Source organism: Panicum virgatum, chromosome 5N (assembly GCF_016808335.1).
Source record: "Panicum virgatum strain AP13 chromosome 5N, P.virgatum_v5, whole genome shotgun sequence".
Lineage (NCBI taxonomy): Eukaryota > Viridiplantae > Streptophyta > Magnoliopsida > Poales > Poaceae > Panicum > Panicum virgatum.
In genome coordinates, this window is record NC_053149.1 from 46,320,095 (window position 1) to 46,337,149 (window position 17,055).

At 45.0% G+C, this 17,055-nt stretch overlaps 2 protein-coding genes across 3 annotated transcripts; one reads left to right on the top strand and one right to left on the bottom strand.

The window, feature by feature from the left end:
- The first annotated feature begins 4,634 nt into the window (after positions 1 to 4,634).
- On the top strand, positions 4,635 to 13,389 carry LOC120672699 (centromere protein C-like). Its single transcript, XM_039953229.1, has 14 exons — positions 4,635 to 5,054; positions 6,338 to 6,522; positions 6,630 to 6,715; positions 6,787 to 6,889; positions 7,214 to 7,380; positions 7,500 to 8,212; positions 8,313 to 8,492; positions 8,573 to 8,603; positions 9,647 to 9,729; positions 10,806 to 10,917; positions 11,796 to 11,875; positions 12,255 to 12,366; positions 12,464 to 12,571; positions 12,948 to 13,389. Exons 1-10 carry the CDS (start codon positions 4,914 to 4,916, stop codon positions 10,809 to 10,811), a joined length of 1,695 nt encoding a protein of 564 aa, XP_039809163.1. The 5' UTR covers positions 4,635 to 4,913; the 3' UTR covers positions 10,812 to 10,917; positions 11,796 to 11,875; positions 12,255 to 12,366; positions 12,464 to 12,571; positions 12,948 to 13,389.
- Positions 13,390 to 13,834: 445 nt separating this feature from the next.
- Positions 13,835 to 15,375, bottom strand: LOC120672700. 2 transcript variants are annotated; one of them, XM_039953231.1, is made up of 5 exons: positions 15,124 to 15,375; positions 14,947 to 15,039; positions 14,553 to 14,623; positions 14,407 to 14,472; positions 13,835 to 14,305 (listed from the first exon to the last, which is right to left on the bottom strand). In XM_039953231.1, exons 1-5 carry the CDS (start codon positions 15,188 to 15,190, stop codon positions 14,039 to 14,041), a joined length of 564 nt encoding a protein of 187 aa, XP_039809165.1. In that variant the 5' UTR covers positions 15,191 to 15,375; the 3' UTR covers positions 13,835 to 14,038. The 2 variants fall into 2 exon arrangements, with proteins under 2 accessions (XP_039809165.1, XP_039809164.1); XM_039953230.1 differs by having other exon boundaries at positions 14,947 to 15,369.
- Positions 15,376 to 17,055: the final 1,680 nt, after the last annotated feature.

Consider the following 17,055-nt stretch of genomic DNA (forward strand, 5'->3'; position numbering starts at 1 on the left):
TGCATTTAGTTGTAAGACATAATGACTTGGAAACAGTGTATGTGGGTTTCATCTAGATGAAACTCATTTCATCACACTTTTCTTTAAATCATTGTCATGTCATCCAAATTGCTTATGTGGCACCCTATTTAATATGCATGAAACACCATGAAACCTTCCATTGGGACTGGCCTCAATAGTGCACCCCTATTCCAATTTCAGAACAAAATCTACCATCTCTACTGCTAGGCAATTTGTACTTATCATACATTATTTTTATCCTCTAAAATAAATATTATGTCCTGGTCATCTAAATTCTCTTTTCTAAACTTAGTTTTTCCGCACCCATCATCCACTATCTCATCCTATATGCCAACTATCACATATTTATTCAATTATCGCCAACTTCCATCTCATTTTAACAAACATATTTCTTCATAACACAATTATTTAGAATGGTTATTCTAAATAATGGGATGCGAAATAATTAGTAATGCAACTTTTAATGAAGTTATAATTGTTACTGTTCTATATTATAAGTCTATCTATACTATAAGGATCCTAAACAATTGAAACATTTTTTATCAAAATTAATTTGCCTGTACTCCTCACGGCGACCCCACATAGCAGACACCCATCCTTAATGATCCATGAATGACCCATAGAAAATTGGAAGATGCAACATGAATCTGACAAAAATGAAATTCTTTTTCACCACGCGCCTCCTTCCCCGCCCGCGCGTACCCACCTCCGTTCAAACTGTCAGGTGCTTAGGCAGGGCGACCCCTCGTCACCTTTGCTTTTTAACCTGGTTAGTGATGCCTTGGCAACAATGCTCAAGAGAGGTCAAATGGCAGGGACTCTGAAAGGGGTGGTACCCCATTTGATAGAGGGAGATCTAAATCACCTGCAATATGCGGATGATACTATCATCTTTTTGGACTTTGACTAACAAACCTTCGTTAACGCCAAATTCCTGCTATAGTGCTTTGAAAACATGTCGGGTCTGAGAATTAATTACCAGCAAAGTGAGGTTTTTATGCTGGGGGTAAATTTAGAGAAGTAGAAAAAGGTGGTAGATATTTTCAATTGCAACATCGGGAACTTCCCCATGAAATACCTTGGAATCATGATCAGAAACAAGCACTTGGGGTAGGGGATCTTGCCTATATACATCAAAAAGTTTCTAGAAGATTACCTATTTGGCAGGGGTGTAACTTATTCAGTGGTGGCAAAATGATCCTGATTGAGTCATGCTTGAGCTCTGTCCCGAACTACTCCATGTGAGTTTACATGTTTTTTTTGATAGAAATACTTTAAGAGAAACCCCTAAAGCTTAATTAGGTGCAGCACCTAGGGTTCGAACCCTGGGCGGGAGCACCCCGACCAGTGGCCTTTGCCATTGCACCGTGAGCCCCTTCGCCATGTGAGTTTACATGTTGCAAGACGAAATTCATCTTAAAATGAATACTGCTAGAGCAAATTTTTTCTGGCACGGCCCAGGTCTGGAAAAGGAAATACCATATGGCTAGGTGGGAAGTCCTGATGACACCAAAAGAAGCGGGAGGGCTCGAATTTACAGACACAAAGCTCATGAATGAATGTATTTTGTCCAATTAGATATTTAAGCTAGAGAGAGGTGATAGAAGTATTTGTTAATCTGGACCTAATTAGAAAGAAATACCTCGGTGATAAAGGTTTTTTCAGTTGTCCATATAGAGGAGGATCCCAATTTTGAAAAGGGCTACATGAGGCTAAATGTACCTGTAAGTATAGATGTCCATTCGGGCCGCAGGGCCTGGCCTGAGCCCGGGCCCGCCTTTCTCCGGGCCGTGCCTGGCCCGGCCCTATGTCCCACCGTGCCAGGCCGAGCTAGCCCACGGGCTGCACCGACGGACAAGGCACGGGCCCATTTTGTGCTGGGCCGGCCCAAAAAGCACAGGGGCTCCATCCCACCCATGCCGCCTGCTAGCCGCCGCCGCCGCTGCAGTTTTGGTCGCCACCGCAGTGCCGCATGCCTGCATCCAACGGCCGCGCCTGCTGCACCGCGCGTCGGCCGTGCCTGCCGCGCCCGCTGGCCGTGGCTGCTGCGCCGCTCGCCTGCGACTGTGAGCAGGGAGGGGAGTGCCCGAGTGGCGCTGGAGGTGGAGGAGAGGAGGGGGAGCAGCGCCGGAGGTGGAGATCTGGGGGAGCGGCACCGGAGGGAGTTGGGATAGCGGACGACGGGGCGAGCGGCGCCGGAGGAAGTTGGGGGAGCGGGCGACGGTCGACGGGGCGAGCGGCGCCGGAGGGGGAGCAGTGCCGGAGGGGGAGCAGTGCCGGAGGAAGTTGGGGGAGCGGGAGACGGCCGACGGGGCGAGCGACGCTGGTGGTGGTTGAGGTCTTGAGCGGCGCCTACGCTCAGGCGCGGGCCGCGCTGGTGTGGGCGTGGGGCGGCGGAAGACTGGGTCTGGGGGAGGGAGGCGGAGGGTGCTAGGTGGTTTGTTGGGCTGGGGACGGGGGAATTACATTATGGGCCGTTGGGGTTGGCGGGCCATTATCGTGCCGTCCTGGTAACTTCGTGCCGGGCCATGCCAGCCCACGAGCTGGGGTGACAGCCCAAGCCGGGGCACGGTTGACGGGCCAGGCCAGCCCGGGCACGGTGGGGAGCGGGCCAACGGGCTGCGGGCTGCATGGACATCTATACCTGCAGGAGAGACATAAAGCATGTACTCCCTGTGTCCTGAAATGTAAGTCATTCTAGAGTTTTTAGGACATATTATGGTTGTGTAGAAAAGACTCTCCTACCCTTAATTATTATGCATTGGGACTCTATTTGAGTCATTAAATACTCCCTCCTTCCTCGTTTATAAGGCGCACACGCATATCAAGATTCAAACATTTATATCTTTGACCAATAATTTAACTATTAATTTTTAATTTTTATAATGTAAATTTTATATGATTGGATTCGTCATCAAATATAGTTTACAATGATTATAAATTTATAATCATAAGTGATATAATATATGACAAATAAATAGTCAAAGTATTGTTTGGAAGACCGTGCCATGTTCCACCGTGCCTTATAAACGAGGAAGGAGGGAGTATGCGCTAATTAAAGTAGCATGTCCTTTCCCCATGCATCTCCCCTACATGCACCCTCTATATGGTTGCATGCACATCTTTCTATTGGGAAAAGAATCCGAAAACAATACACAATTAAGATAGTTGGGTCCACTTTTAACCTAGAATGCCTTATATTTGAGGACAAATTTTGAATCCTAAAATGCCCTACATTTCACGGAGGGAGTAGTGAATAATGGGAAGAAAATAAGCTTTTTGGAATGATGTGAATGCCCATTGAGAATCAGTTACCATAAAATATACAATATCTGTCACCAACAAAGTTGATCGGTACACCAGGTGTTAGGCATAGGATAGGTTTGCTTAACATTCAGGCGACACTTTGGAGAGTCAGAAGAAATAGAGTGGGAGGAGCTTACAGATAAGTTGGATGGCATAATCTTAAATCAAGCGCTCGACACTGCAACCTGGGCCCTAGAGAGAAGTGGGTTGTTTACAACTTCCTCGCTATACCGAGAAACTCAGTTCCCTAGTATTATCAACAATCATATGATGGATATTGGGGAAGTTAAATTACCTTTGAAAATTAGAATCTTCCTATGGCAAGTTTACAATGATAAGGTCCAATCTGCTGAACAGTTGGTGAAGAGAAATTGGTCTGGCGATTTAAACTGTAAAATGTGTGGTATGCCTGAATCCACTGATCACATTTTTTTCGGTTGTACAGTCTCGTTTTCTCTGGTGCCTCAGTAAAGATGTCTTTGGGTGGCAACTGGTGCCGGTTAGTGTGTCTAGTTTCCAAAAACTGGTTCTGGATCAAGCTGACCGCAAGAACAACAATGGATTATCTTCTTTTTTGGATGTGTAGCTTGGTGTCTTTGGTTAATCAGGAATGATTTTGTCTTTAACAATGTTGTTATTTCTTCACCTGAGGTTTGTCTTTTTCGTACTATTTCTTATATGCAGGGCTGGGAGATTCTGTGCAAGGTGGAAACGCAGCTCCTCGTGGCCGAGGCAATCCATCATTTAAAGCTAGCCTAGCATCCTTGCAATCTGATTCCTGAGCGAGGGTCTCTGGTCTGCGGTTTTTTTTGTCTTTTGTCCTATTGGGTTGGTAGAGGAAGGTTTTAGATGTTTTTTTTTTGTTTCAAAGCTCTAGCTCTTGCTAAAAAATGTTGTGCTGGGCGAGTTCGTGAACTCGGTGAATCTGTAAAACTATTATCCCAATTATGATCTTTATACTTTCAGTAAAGCTGGGCCGGAGGGTCTTTGGTCTAAAAAAAGTAGGAGCTGGGAAATAAAAGGAAAAAAAATTAAGGTCATGTTTAGTTCTCAAAAAAATTTGCACAGTAAACGTCACATCCAATTTTCGAACACATACATGAAGTATTAAATGTAGTTGAAAAAATAACAAATTACACAATCTAACTGATTAACACGAGCTGAATCTTTTAAAACTAATTAACCTATAATTAAATATTATTTGTCAAATAATAATAAAATATACTACAGTACCATTCACCAACCAAACACACCCTAACGCGACTACTAGTAGGCCCACTGAACCGTCCACACTGACTGACGTACGTGGTGGAGTCGTGTGGACGATCCTCGGCCCGTTGCGTTGCCCCAAACACTCCACAGACATCAGTTCCGCTTCCGCCTCCGGTCTCCCCACCCCGCTTCCCGTTTTAATTTTTGAATTCCCCATCCGGGCATCCGGCAATCCCCATCCGGGCATCCGGCAATCCCCATCTGGCCATACCTCCCCAACCGCATTCACTCAGCTCGCCTCCGGCGTTGCCTCGAATCCCCACGCGGCGGCGGGGCCGCCAGACCGACGCGCGGCGCCCGCCCCCCTGCGTCGTATGGACGCCGCCGACCCCCTCTGCGCCATCTCTTCTCCGAGGCGACTCCTTCCCCGGACTCTCGGCCCCGATGGCCCAGCGGCCTCCCCCTCGAAGGCCCGCGAGGTGCTCCTCGAGGCCATCTCCCGCGCCCGACAGCTGGTACGACTGCTCGCCCATCCCTTGAGGCACGAACCCGGACCTCCCATGGCCACCCCCACCCGAAACCCTTATCTCGAATGGCCGCCACGCCTGCTTGCAGTAGCTTGGTCTGGATGCCATTTCAAGGAGGACCATCTCGTTCCGGATCTAGGGTTCTGCTTTTTTTTTCCCCATTTGCATCTTGGGATTTGTTCCCTTTATAGGTTTATTAGTTCCTTTTTTTCCACTGACTTAACACAGGGAAATGCAGGTGGTGTTGGAATAACTCATCAAATAATCTAAGGCTCTGTTTGGATCTCGATATTGGAGGGCGTGGTATTGAATTGGGTTCAATACCAAATCGACCCTAGTATTGAAATGGGTCACAATTCAAATTCAGTTTTTAGGATGACCTTTGAATTGACCTTTTGAATCCTAGAAAGCAACCAAATTCGATTCTTGTCTGGATGTACACAAACATGGAATTGGCATTTGTTCATGCATGGCAAAAGACCGCTGCTCCCAGGCAAACACAACAATCCTCCTAGCCGCGTGCCACGAGGAAGACGAGGGGGTCGCGCCGGTGAGGGACCGAGGGAGCCGACTACGAGGAAGGAGGAGGAGGCACCCACCGGCCACCGCGAGGGGAACCAGCACCCCGAAGATGCTCCTCGTGGCCCGCTCCGCGTCCATCTGGATCTGCTCGCCCTCGCCCCTCCTCCGCGGACCCAATGCCATTGAGGACCTCCCCGACGCCGCCGAGGACCTCCACGGCGGAGGGCAACCGAGGAGCAGCAGGGGCACGGGGGAGCAGAGCGACGCGCGGCTTCGGCGCCGAGCAGTAGATCGCGAGGGGGCACGGCAGTGGAGGGTTGACGGGGAGCGACGCGGAGGCGGGAGGGGCTCAGATGCGGGTGAATGCAACCCAATACAGAGCGGTAGGCGGTAGGAGTCGGAACCGTGGGAGGAGTCACAGCTGTTAGATATAGCAGCACGTTGAATACTGCTTGGTATTGGTGGAAGTTTTTAATACCAATTTCCAGAACATCCAAACAGCTGGTATTGGGTATCTCCAATACCAATTCCAATTTCTAACCCTCAATATCTGCATCCAAACGGTACCTAAGGGTATTGGACTGTCATTCCAATGCCAATTCTCAGACTCATCCAAACAGCTGTATTGAAGGTCCCCAATACCAATTCCGAATTCCAGGCTCCAATATCTACATCCAAACGGAGCCTAAGTATCTTATTACTTGGATTGCTGGAGTGCTAATTTCAATGTTTCACAATGTCCCGTGTAGAAAGGATCCAAGGAGCTGGTTGAGCAGGCCAGAATGGTGTTGAAAGGACATGGGGATATCCAGATGCTCTACCATGATGATGGAGTGAAAGCCTGGGGCCCTGCAAATGGCAAGAAAGATCAGCAGGGAAGAAGGCCAGGGCTGGATCGCAAACGTGGTCGGTTCACTCACATGGCCCCGGAAAGGCAAGATACTTGTTCTTCTATGCTGTTGCTTCCATATACAGCTCCATAAGCAATGCGAGCTGTGATTAACATTAAACTCACTTGTCTTGATGCTGTTCTCTTTGCAGCAAGGGGGTACCTGCTGTTGATCGCTCTAATGTATTGAAGATTAAGGATCCAAACGAATACTACAAAAACTTGGATGATCTTGAAGGTAACCATTATCATTTCAATTGATGGTTTGATCAGCTTTAGCGGTGCACTAATAACAGTTAATCAATGCAGAGGCTGAGAAGGAGATAAGACGGCTAAATGGTGAGGTTGTAGATGACATAACAATGAATTTTGATCCTGTAGTAGCACCCAAGAGACTTTCTACTTTGCTGGGGTATGCTGCTTAGCTCTTTCTGTATTGTGTGTGTGTGTGTAATGTTAGTTACAAACTTAGAATTGTCTAGAGAGGACTTTTTACTGCAGCATGAGAAAATCATATGTAGCCTATATTCTTGGTGTTATGCGACCTATATGTTTGGATGTATTTGCATCCATATCATTTCTGTATATGTGTTATTGCTACTGGTTGCAGAAGCATAGTGGAAACTTAATAATTGCCTTTTCTGTACCTATTTGCCAACCTACCAAGGTTGATGCAAGGTACTCAAACGCAGTGATGACATGAACTGATCCATGAATTATACCTGTTAATTGACAGGAGAAAATCACTCCGTACTTTCAAGTTGATTGACGATGCTGATCCTCAAGATCCAATTGAGATATCAGCTTCCCAAACAGGAACTGTGACGGGATCTCAGCTCTCGCAAGATGATGCACATGCCTCCGCTGCAGGAAAAAATGAACAGTTTGTTCCTTCAAGACCTGGTCAATGTTCTATCTCAGATGTTTCAGTCTTTCAGATAAAGAAGGTTACACATAATTTGTTTTGGTTTGTTGCCATTATCTATATTTGAATTTGCTTGCCGTGATTTCTCTATGTACAGATTCATTAGCTGAGAAGGATAGAGACGATTTGTCTTATTTACTGACCTCGCTCCAAAATATGGATGAACCTGATGAGGAAGAATTTTTCCGAAAGACCTTAGGGATTGGCAAAATAAGGAAAGAAAAAATTTGTCTTCGTAACTCTATTCCTGGTGATAGATCCCAAAGAAGCAATACTGTAGGGAACAATTCAAAGAGGGTTGCTCCTCCAGAAAGTTCTTTGCCTCAGAGTTACCAGAGTCGAGTTTCAGAGTTGGAGAAACATTTATTTCCTGGTGATGCAGCAAAAGATAAAAGTGCAGATCTACAGGAAGATGATGAATCTGAAGGTTCACCAGATATTGTGATGGGTGAGCAACCATTGGTGCATGATTCCTCTGATGTTTTGATGACTGATGAGACCTTTACTGCAATTGAAATTGATAAGGTAAACCCAAATCTGAGTGTCAAAGCTGCAGAACCCAACATGGCAGACTGTGCAGAAGAAAGGCAAACAGGAGGTTCCCCACTTGGCTTTTCTACTGCAAGTGAATATGATAGGGAGACCCCAAATCTGGGTGTCAAAGCTACAGAACATGTTCTTGATCCGGAACCAAGCTTGCCTGGTCATGCAGATGAAAGGCAAGCGGGAGTTTCCCCACTTGGTTTGTACAGCGATACAGAAGTTGCCAAAGAAAAGGCTGCATGCAGCAGGAGCAATATTTCTATGGAGGTGCTTGTTCCTAAACTTCTTTCTCACCTTTAGTTACTCATTAGTAAACTTCTGAACCATTGACTCCAGCACACATATATATATATACTTTGCACTGCAGGAAGACAATGTGCCAATAGACCATCCTATTGATATGTCTAATAATGAAGTGGAAGTTTCTTCTTCTCATCATCTGGAAGGCAGCTCGGCAGAAGCGTTGATCAGGACATCAGTTAGAAATGTGGCTTCAGATGGTATTGATTGGGCGTCACATGCAGCTGAGGACAACATTCAACATCTAGTAAGTACCTGTACAAATTATTATTGTTACCATAATTTTCTGAGTGTATCTTGAACTTAGGTTTTTGTTTTGTGTCACAGGAAGCGGTCGAAGAGGATGGTGTTATACAAGGTACCTATTTTCTCTGGAAATGTCAGCCAAGCATATGCAGTTTTTCTGCATATCGACTGCAGTTTTTCTGTCATCCAAACTGCACAACCATTATACTAAACTTTGGACAATTATTATTTTTTTGAGATCAACTTTTGAAAATTATTTTGAAGACTGGATTTTTTATTTTCCTTGAAGTTGATATTTATTTCAATTCAATGATGCCCTTGTTCTCCAACCTCTTGGCAAGCCTAACCACACATGCACATGTGAGTGCTCTCTCACTCACACACATGCGCCAATATTGACATGCGTACACCCAGCCACCCATTCATGATCACACACACACACATACAAGGAACCACTCATTGCAAAGATCCAGAAGTATAATAAAATTTAATAGCTCTTTGACAGTAGCAGTGTTCCCCTACTTAAAGAGATAAGACAAGCATATGTTAAGGAGAATCAACTATTTATTGTGTTGGTTAAGTTGTTTGAAAGCAACGTCATGAACATCATCACAATATTCATCGTGTGGTTGAATATTATGTCTAGATATGATGTTTTAAGTTATACTACTTATGATAGTCATATGCAGTTTAGGGCATGCGTGCAGTTTTCTATATAGACCTTTGGCAATTACTCCTTTTCTTAATAATATATGCAGCATTAGTACTCCCTCGTCCCAAATTATAGGTCTTTTTGGCTTTTTTAGGTACATAGCTTTTGCTATGCACCTAGATATACACAATGTCTATCTAGAAAGGCCAAAACAACCTATAATTTGGAATGGAGGGAGTAGAACTGTAATAATATCGAATTATTTTTTTTATGATTTCTCTATTAATTTCATTTTTATGTGATAAACCCAAATGGTTAGCGTATAGACGTACAATAAGGGCCAAAATTTCAAAAGTGTGACAGCTCACATTTTAGGACTTGTTTACCACAGATTGCTATCTGTATGAACATTCTGTAGAAAATTTTTTGTCTGCTGTTCTGCATTGAGTGCCAAATGAACATGCAATTTGTTGAGATTTGTAGCATTAATTTTTCCTCCACAGATAAGTCAAGTCATCCATCAGAAATACCTCTAGAAGATGTTGATCAAGCGAATCAATCTCAGGTGCATGGTGGAAACAATAAGGTAGTTTCTTATGTAACATCATAGATGTTGTCTTTCAATCATTGCTGCTGCAAATAATCTAGCTCAACATGTCTTCCACTTTTACTTTGCTTATATGGATAATTACCACTTTAGCATCTTGTACTATGGGCATCCTTGATAGTGGAGGAGATTGAATTAGCTGCCTTGAGTAGCAAGGAAATCCTTGCTCTCACCCAGCGCAAAAGCAAGGCTAGACAAGGAATCCAAACTAGCATTCTTGCATGTTAGCATGACTAGGCAAGAGTGGGTAAGGGAGGAAACAGTGTATCTATTTCCTTCATAAATCCTGACCACTAAAATTTTAGAGTTCTTGAGCCAGAATGCACCACTCATTGTTGAGAGATGAGTAGGCGTTTTGGTTCATTGATTGGTACCTAATATAGTCACATATCATCTGAATATCTGATGCCATACTTGTAACCCAACATTCAGTTACCATTTGGCTAGATTATGAGGATTGTTCTTAGCTAGGCTTGGTACCTGCAGTAGAGATGTACACAGGCCTTTAAAGAAGCAGAATCAAGCTTTGCTATGCTTGATTAATTATTCAGTAGAGATGTACACTGTGCGGCCTGGTGCAAGTGGTAGTGCTTGCCGCCTGTGAACCGAGAGGTCACAGGTTCGAGCGGTGGCCTCTACACATTGCACGGTGTGTGGGAAAGACCTCCTGCTAATAACTTCCCCCAGACCCCGCATAGTGCGGGAGCCTACGGCACTGGGTGCGTCCTTTTTTTTTCCAATTCTGCCATTTACTGTTAAATAAAATTTTATAGAAGGACATTATTGTCAAACTTAGCACATGTTTTGGATCCTATGCCCAACCTTACTGAGAGGAACTGCAAAGAAGGTTGTATATTTCCTTCTCTTGCCTACTTTTGAGCAGGAATAGCAAAAAAGGTTGATACATGCATAGATGAAGCAACAACCAGCAGAGATGCAGTGATTTTAGCCTACTGTGCACATCTTCATCATACTTTTCTGTGTGTATGACAAATTAAGTTCCATCTTTGCCTGTTCTCAAAAGACAATCATTCTTGCCTTCTTTGGACTTTCAGAAATGAGCAGTTGATCAGAGAAAAGCGCAGGCTCCGATCAAAGAGAAGAAGCAACAAGCAGCTCACAAAGGGAAAAAGAAGCAACAATCAAAGAGGAGCCAAAAAGTGGCAGGTATTACCTCTGCCCATGCTACTTTATGTTTATTAATGCGTGTGCTCTTCCAACCATTTTTCTATGAGATTATGAGGATTGTTCTTAACTAGGCCTGGTACCTGCATTAGAATGTTTGCAGGCCTTTAAAGAAGCAGATTCATGCTTAGTTGTGTGCATGCGTCAGAATGTTTGCAGGCCTTTAAAGAAGCAGAGTCATGCTTAGTTGTGCATAACTTATTATTTACTACCTCTGTTCCAACTTATTATTTACTACCTCTGTTCCAAAATATAAAAACTTTTAGACTTGTTCAAGGTCAAACATTTTCATCTTTGACCAATAATATCTCCAAAAATAATTACTTTTAAATAGAAAATGTTACATGTTTTGATAGTTGGTTTCTGAATAAACTGATATCACTTTTATGTTGTCAATCTTTATAGTTTTTCTACCATCTACGGTCAAATTTTAAAAGGTTTGACTTTGATAAAACTAAAAAGTAGCTGTGTTCTGGAACTGAGGTAATACTGTTCATGTTTCCGTAGCGGCATAACTTGCCGCATGTTGGGCTCGCCGAGTTTTTTCTTTCAGTTTTCTGCAACTGTTTTCGCCAAATGTTTGGCGGACGAATCGTCCGCTGCTTCTTGGCGTGCTGCTACTACGTTTTGGTGAGGTGAGGTAATCCAAACAGGCATCTAGTATTGTTTATCAGGCAAAATCACCTACATACAAATACAACTGAAGCTCATCGTCTCCTGTGACAAAGACAACCAGCCAACTAGGGCCTTATTGTTCTTTTGCTTTCTTGGTGACATATCTTTGTTCGATTACGTGATGCATGTATCATGGCTTTAAGATTCTTACTCTGCTGGATTTCTGAAGCATATTTTCTTTACAGCTGAATCTAATAACTCACTGGAAATATCCCAAGAAAATTTTGATTCAGAGAATCAACCTCATACGGATGAGAACATCGAGGTAGACTCCTTTTGGTGCACCTTCTTATTTTTTAGTGTCTGTGCTGGAATCAGTGTATGAAAATCTTATATAGAAGTAATATTTAGGGAGTGTCACATTCCTTCTCTTTATACAATGTAGTTTGGATAACAAATGCATGACAAAAAAAAAGTGTAGGTAAATTGTTCTCTTCATCATGCTAAGCATGTGTTTTTTTTGGGAATGAGGGATCTTAGAATTTGTAGATATGACCAGGTGAAGGCTTGTGTAGGGCCCCATTTTTATTCAAGTGGCATGCCCTGGGCAGGAACAATCAACAAACATAGATTTTGCCTGCACCTTTTTAAGAACATGTTCTTTGAACTTTGAAGCTCTACATCATCTGTCTTTGGACTTTCAGCAACAGACAGTTGCTACGAGTAGTGCTTTGTCGCCAAAGAAAGCTAAGGAGCAAAAGGGAGCTCAAAGGAGAAACAGGACCAGACAATCAAATCAAAGAAAAAGCCTCGGAGGTCTTACTTCTGCACATTCAGTACCTTTCTTTTACAGCATAGTTTAAAAGAATACTGATGTCCTGCATTTATATTCTCAATGACTGTTGTCCTTTAGATGCTGGCCTTGCGTGGCAGTCTGGAGTGAGAAGAAGCACAAGAATACGATCAAGGCCTTTGGAGCATTGGCTTGGTGAAAGATTCGTATATGGGCGCATACATGACAGTAAGTAGACAGATCTAATACTCGTTTCTTTGTGACCAAGACTTGAAACAGAACATAAGGCCAAAGATATCAAAGCAAAGTCATCATCTTAGCAATGTGAAAAATGCCATCTGACTGTCATTTTAATACAGCTAGTAGCTTACTGCATGAAATCCAACAATTTAAAGCCTCCTATTTCTGTTCTATAAGTGAAATCAGAGGCGGGGGAAAACAATGAATCCCAGTTGGGAAATATGTTAGCACCTTATAGATTAGTCAATACTGACATAATGGTGCTTAAAGTTCTAATATGTTTTTTCAGTTTTACATGACTGCCCAGTTGCCCTGATCCAAGCACTCCAGCAACATTTTTATCTGATACTCCTAACATTTGCAGCTATGGCCACAGTTATTGGCATCAAAGCATACTCTCCTGCTCAAGATGGCAAGAAAACTTTGAAAGTGAAATCTTTTGTGCCTCAACAGTATTCCGATCTTGTTGCTCAATCGGCGAAGTACTGACGTGTTTGTCCCTGACAAGTCCTGGTCAGATCGCCATTTTCCTAAGAGGATCTCGCAACTCAGCGACCTGTGTGACCTGCTGCACAATGAAATGCAGACATGATGTGAACTTGTAAAGTTAAAGACATACTTCCTATCGGATGATAGTATGTGTCTGAAGTCTCGCTGTGAAATGCCACTTTTGCATGTTCAGGCAGGCAGTTCAGCTGTTGTGAACTTTGCAGTAGTAAAATTAGCATGGTGCTCGATGCATTGTAAGAACTGGCTTCCATCTATTTAAAGTTGAGATGTTACTGGAGCTTTTGCTCCTGGGATGAGGGGGGTAGTTCATGCTAATTGATTTTAATTTAGCTTCTGTTCTCATTTCAAATTTAAGATGAGATACCAAGAGAAAATTCCTGACCAGTTCGAGGGGAAAGAAAAGCAGGATATCTCCAAATATCAGTTCCTAGTACATGACAGTTTTTCATGCGAACCTTCTAGACAATTAACTGATGTAAATTTTATCTTGAGAAATATACATAAGACCGGTCAAGATTAAGGATACCACCAGAAAATACAAAGAACCCTCGAAAGAGCATATACCAAATGAGAAAAGTTCGGTGAGATTAAGAGCACGCTATAAGGAAAAATATCTGTGCTGTTTCCTCTATAAATAATGGCAAGGAATCAACAAATTCTTTTTTTGAATAGAAGGAACCAATAGATGTACACAGCTCAGAGGGGCAACACTGGTATGCATCACACTATTCACTTTTCACAAAAGGAAAAAGGAAAGAACGGCATTGGTACGCATTGTATAAGTGGAGCAGGGCCTTAAATGGCATCATCTAGCCCTTATGATAGTTGATCTGAACATAATACAACACTGAAATAGTAACTTCTGGTGATACCAGGCCTTGGACACATTCTCATACAATGTGCTTTCTGAGAGCACCACTCCTACTCTTATTTTACTCAAGGACACTAGTTGAGAACAACAATCTTCTGTCTTTTGTTGGGCTTCTTTCGTTCTGCTGGATCTGTCACAGCTTCATCTGGACCTTTACATTTACCTTTGTCAGACACAATAGGTCTGTCACCACCATCTTCATCACTCTCATCACTATCATCTTCCGAGTCAGATGAGCTGCAAGGAAATGGCATTCCTGAAGGCTGGAAGCCATTCACTGTTGCTTCAGCAGCCTCCACAGCTTGCTCCGAATGAAGATCAGCAACACCAAGAAGTAAATCCTATAGAAAATGAATACATAGAAAAATCGTGCACACATCAGTTCAAATAGTTAGGTCGTGCGCTCCATGTTGCAGCTGAGGCAATATACTAGCTAGCTCACCATCTCAATGTACTCCTTCTCGTTCCCAGTAAGGGCTTCAATATCATATTCCTCAGGAGGCTTGTTCTGCAATTGCATGAATTCAAGACAAATCAGGCCTCGAAGAACATGATTAACACAAGGTTGGTTAGAATTTGGAATCATACTTGTGAGTCGAGCTGCAACTTCTGGTTCGCCTTTGCAATCTCGCCCAAGAAATCCTTCACTTTCCCAAGAACTGAACACAAAAGAGTGCGAAGTTCAGTGAACTGGCACACCACCAACACTAGAAAATCTTTCGCACACCAACTACCAACTATGTCCGCAAGTTAAAGCCCCATCAGTTTAGATTTTGAAAACTACAAAATTTGATCTAGCTATCCAAAAACAATCGACGGTGGGATCTAGGAGTATTAGAAAATTCAAACAAATAAGCCCATGTGACCGTTTAGAGCTACTTACCAAGGTTTGGCCTTCGATTTGTTCAATTCCAATTGGTGGTAATAAAACTGAACTCTATCACTATGTGATGTATGAGCTGAATAGCTGGTAGGACAGTACCTTGACTTTTGGGAAGCGGGGCAGTGGGCGGCTCCGGCTTGCGCTTCCCTTCCTTGTCCTGCTGCTGCTGGTCCCTGCCAGCGAGAAGCGACTCTGCCAGTTCCACGGACCAAAACGTCGAGAAGAAATTAAAAGTCGAGGCCAGAGAGAAGAGGGTCAGAGAGGGGGGAAGCCCACCGATGAAGGAGGCGGCCGGCCTGGGTTCGGAAGGCAGGTCCAGGAGCTCCTTGCTCGGTTCTCCCATGTCCCTCCTGTAAAGCGTTAGCTGGCCGGCGCAGCGGGGAGGCCGCGGAGTCGGAGGAGCGGCGGCGTGTTGTGTGGGCCTCGGAGACTAGGACTCGGCGGAGCGGCGGGGGGCGGCGCGTTGGGCGGGGGGCGGCGCGTTGTGCGAGGAAGACGAAGAAGGCGGCGGGAGGTGGGGAGTAGGGCTCATCGCGCCGCGGCTGCCTAATAAAACTAGTGGGCCGAGCCGGGCGGGTCGGTTGCACTGTTGCCGGACCTTATTATTTGAGCCACATGGGCTCGTTTGGACGCTGGCTTCATAGGGTAAAACCGGAAATTCCTATCTATCTTCCATAAGAAAAAAATTTACACATCTCTTGGAGATGCTCTTAGGCTGTGCGCACCAGATACGGAAAACGAAACGCTACGCTATTTTCCCGTTCCACTTTAGTGGAAAGAAGCCCGCAGCGGGTACTGTAACCGCATCCGCTACCGTTCAGGACGAGCTACCGTTTGCCAATCCTAGGGTTGTACGGCACATCCGCTACCGTCCGTGCCGGCCCCACCTCGCCTCTACCCGTGCGCGCCGCAACTACCGAGCCTCTGCCGCCGCCGCGCAGGTCCGCCTCCGCCGCCGCCGCGCCGTCGAGGCTGCCCGATGGAGCTGCGGCGAGGCCCGCCACTGCCGCTGCTCTGCGTCCGGCCGGGGAGGGAGCTCGCGCCAGATCGAATCGATGCTGTTCGCCACAGGCAGAGCAGGGGGCAGTGGTCGGCCGCCATGGCCGTGGCAGAGCTCGTCCTGCCCGCTCTCCGCGGCGCCGTGCCCCTGTTCCCGCACCTCCGCGCCCCCAGGCGAGGCGAGGAAAGGCAGAGGAGGCCGGGGAGGAGTTAAGTGGTAAGATCTCGGGGCGCAGGGGGCCGGTGGACAGATCTCACGGCGCAGGGGCCGATCTCGGGGCACAGGGATCCGTGCACACCATGGTCCCGCCGGCATGGGAGGAGGGGTCCGACGACCAAGGGGGAGAGGCGGGCCGCGCCGGCGAGGTAGTGAAAGGATCGACACTAGGCCTAGAGGGGAGGAGGGGTTGAATAGGCTTGTTTAAAATTTTTCTGAAAAACTTGACAGAAAATCGTCAGGTCCGGATGACCCGGCCCAATGTCGGATCTTCCGGTCCTTCTCAGGGCTGGATGATCCGGTGTAGGGTCGGGTGTCTGATAGAGAGAGAATTTTGCCCTAGATTTGAAATCTACTTAGCTTTTGACGAATCCCTTTGAATACAAAGTTGACAAATGAAGTAGCTAAGCTTGTGAACTAGTTTAGCACAAGAGAAATGCAACTAACGAGTAGATCAAGTGAAGAAAAGCTCAAGAACAATAAGAACAACAATAAGTAAGGGAGACACAAGTTTTAACCCTAAGTTCACTCCATGAAGGAGCTACGTCTCCGTTGAGGTGCTCACAAAGAGCAGGGTTGCCCTATAACCCTTTCCCTCACTCAATCAACCACGTAGGAAGATTGAGTTTCTCCCTAGCAATTATCCACGAAGGACGGGGTAATACAAACTTCCGGGGCTCAACCACAAAGGAATGAAAGCTCACCGGCATCTCTAACCATCTAGGAGCCAAGCTCCAAGAGTAACAAACGCGAATCGACGAATCAAAGGTTGCTTCAAGTGCTTCTTGAGATGAACAAGTGCTAGCTCACGAAGTGCTCTCAAATCACATCTCAAATCTCACTTCCTCTCAATCCCTAGGTGTTTTCTTGCAAGAATCAAGCTCTAGGATGGAGAGAAGTGAAGGAATGAATGCTAGGGAGGCATAGTTGGTCGGGGGGAGAGAGAGAAATAAATGAAGGGGGTGAAGGGGTATATATACTCCCACACCCGA

Coding starts and splice junctions, on each gene's coding strand:
- LOC120672699 (XM_039953229.1), top strand. CDS start 4,914: ATGGACGCCGCCGACCCCCTCTGCGCCATCTCTTCTCCGAGGCGACTC. Junction 6,523..6,629: donor ACTCACATGGCCCCGGAAAG/GCAAGATACTTG, acceptor TTCTCTTTGCAG/CAAGGGGGTACCTGCTGTTG. Junction 6,716..6,786: donor AAACTTGGATGATCTTGAAG/GTAACCATTATC, acceptor TAATCAATGCAG/AGGCTGAGAAGGAGATAAGA.
- LOC120672700 (XM_039953230.1), bottom strand. CDS start 15,190: ATGGGAGAACCGAGCAAGGAGCTCCTGGACCTGCCTTCCGAACCCAGG. Junction 14,624..14,946: donor CCCGCTTCCCAAAAGTCAAG/GTACTGTCCTAC, acceptor TTTTGTGTTCAG/TTCTTGGGAAAGTGAAGGAT. Junction 14,306..14,406: donor AGAAGGAGTACATTGAGATG/GTGAGCTAGCTA, acceptor CATTTTCTATAG/GATTTACTTCTTGGTGTTGC.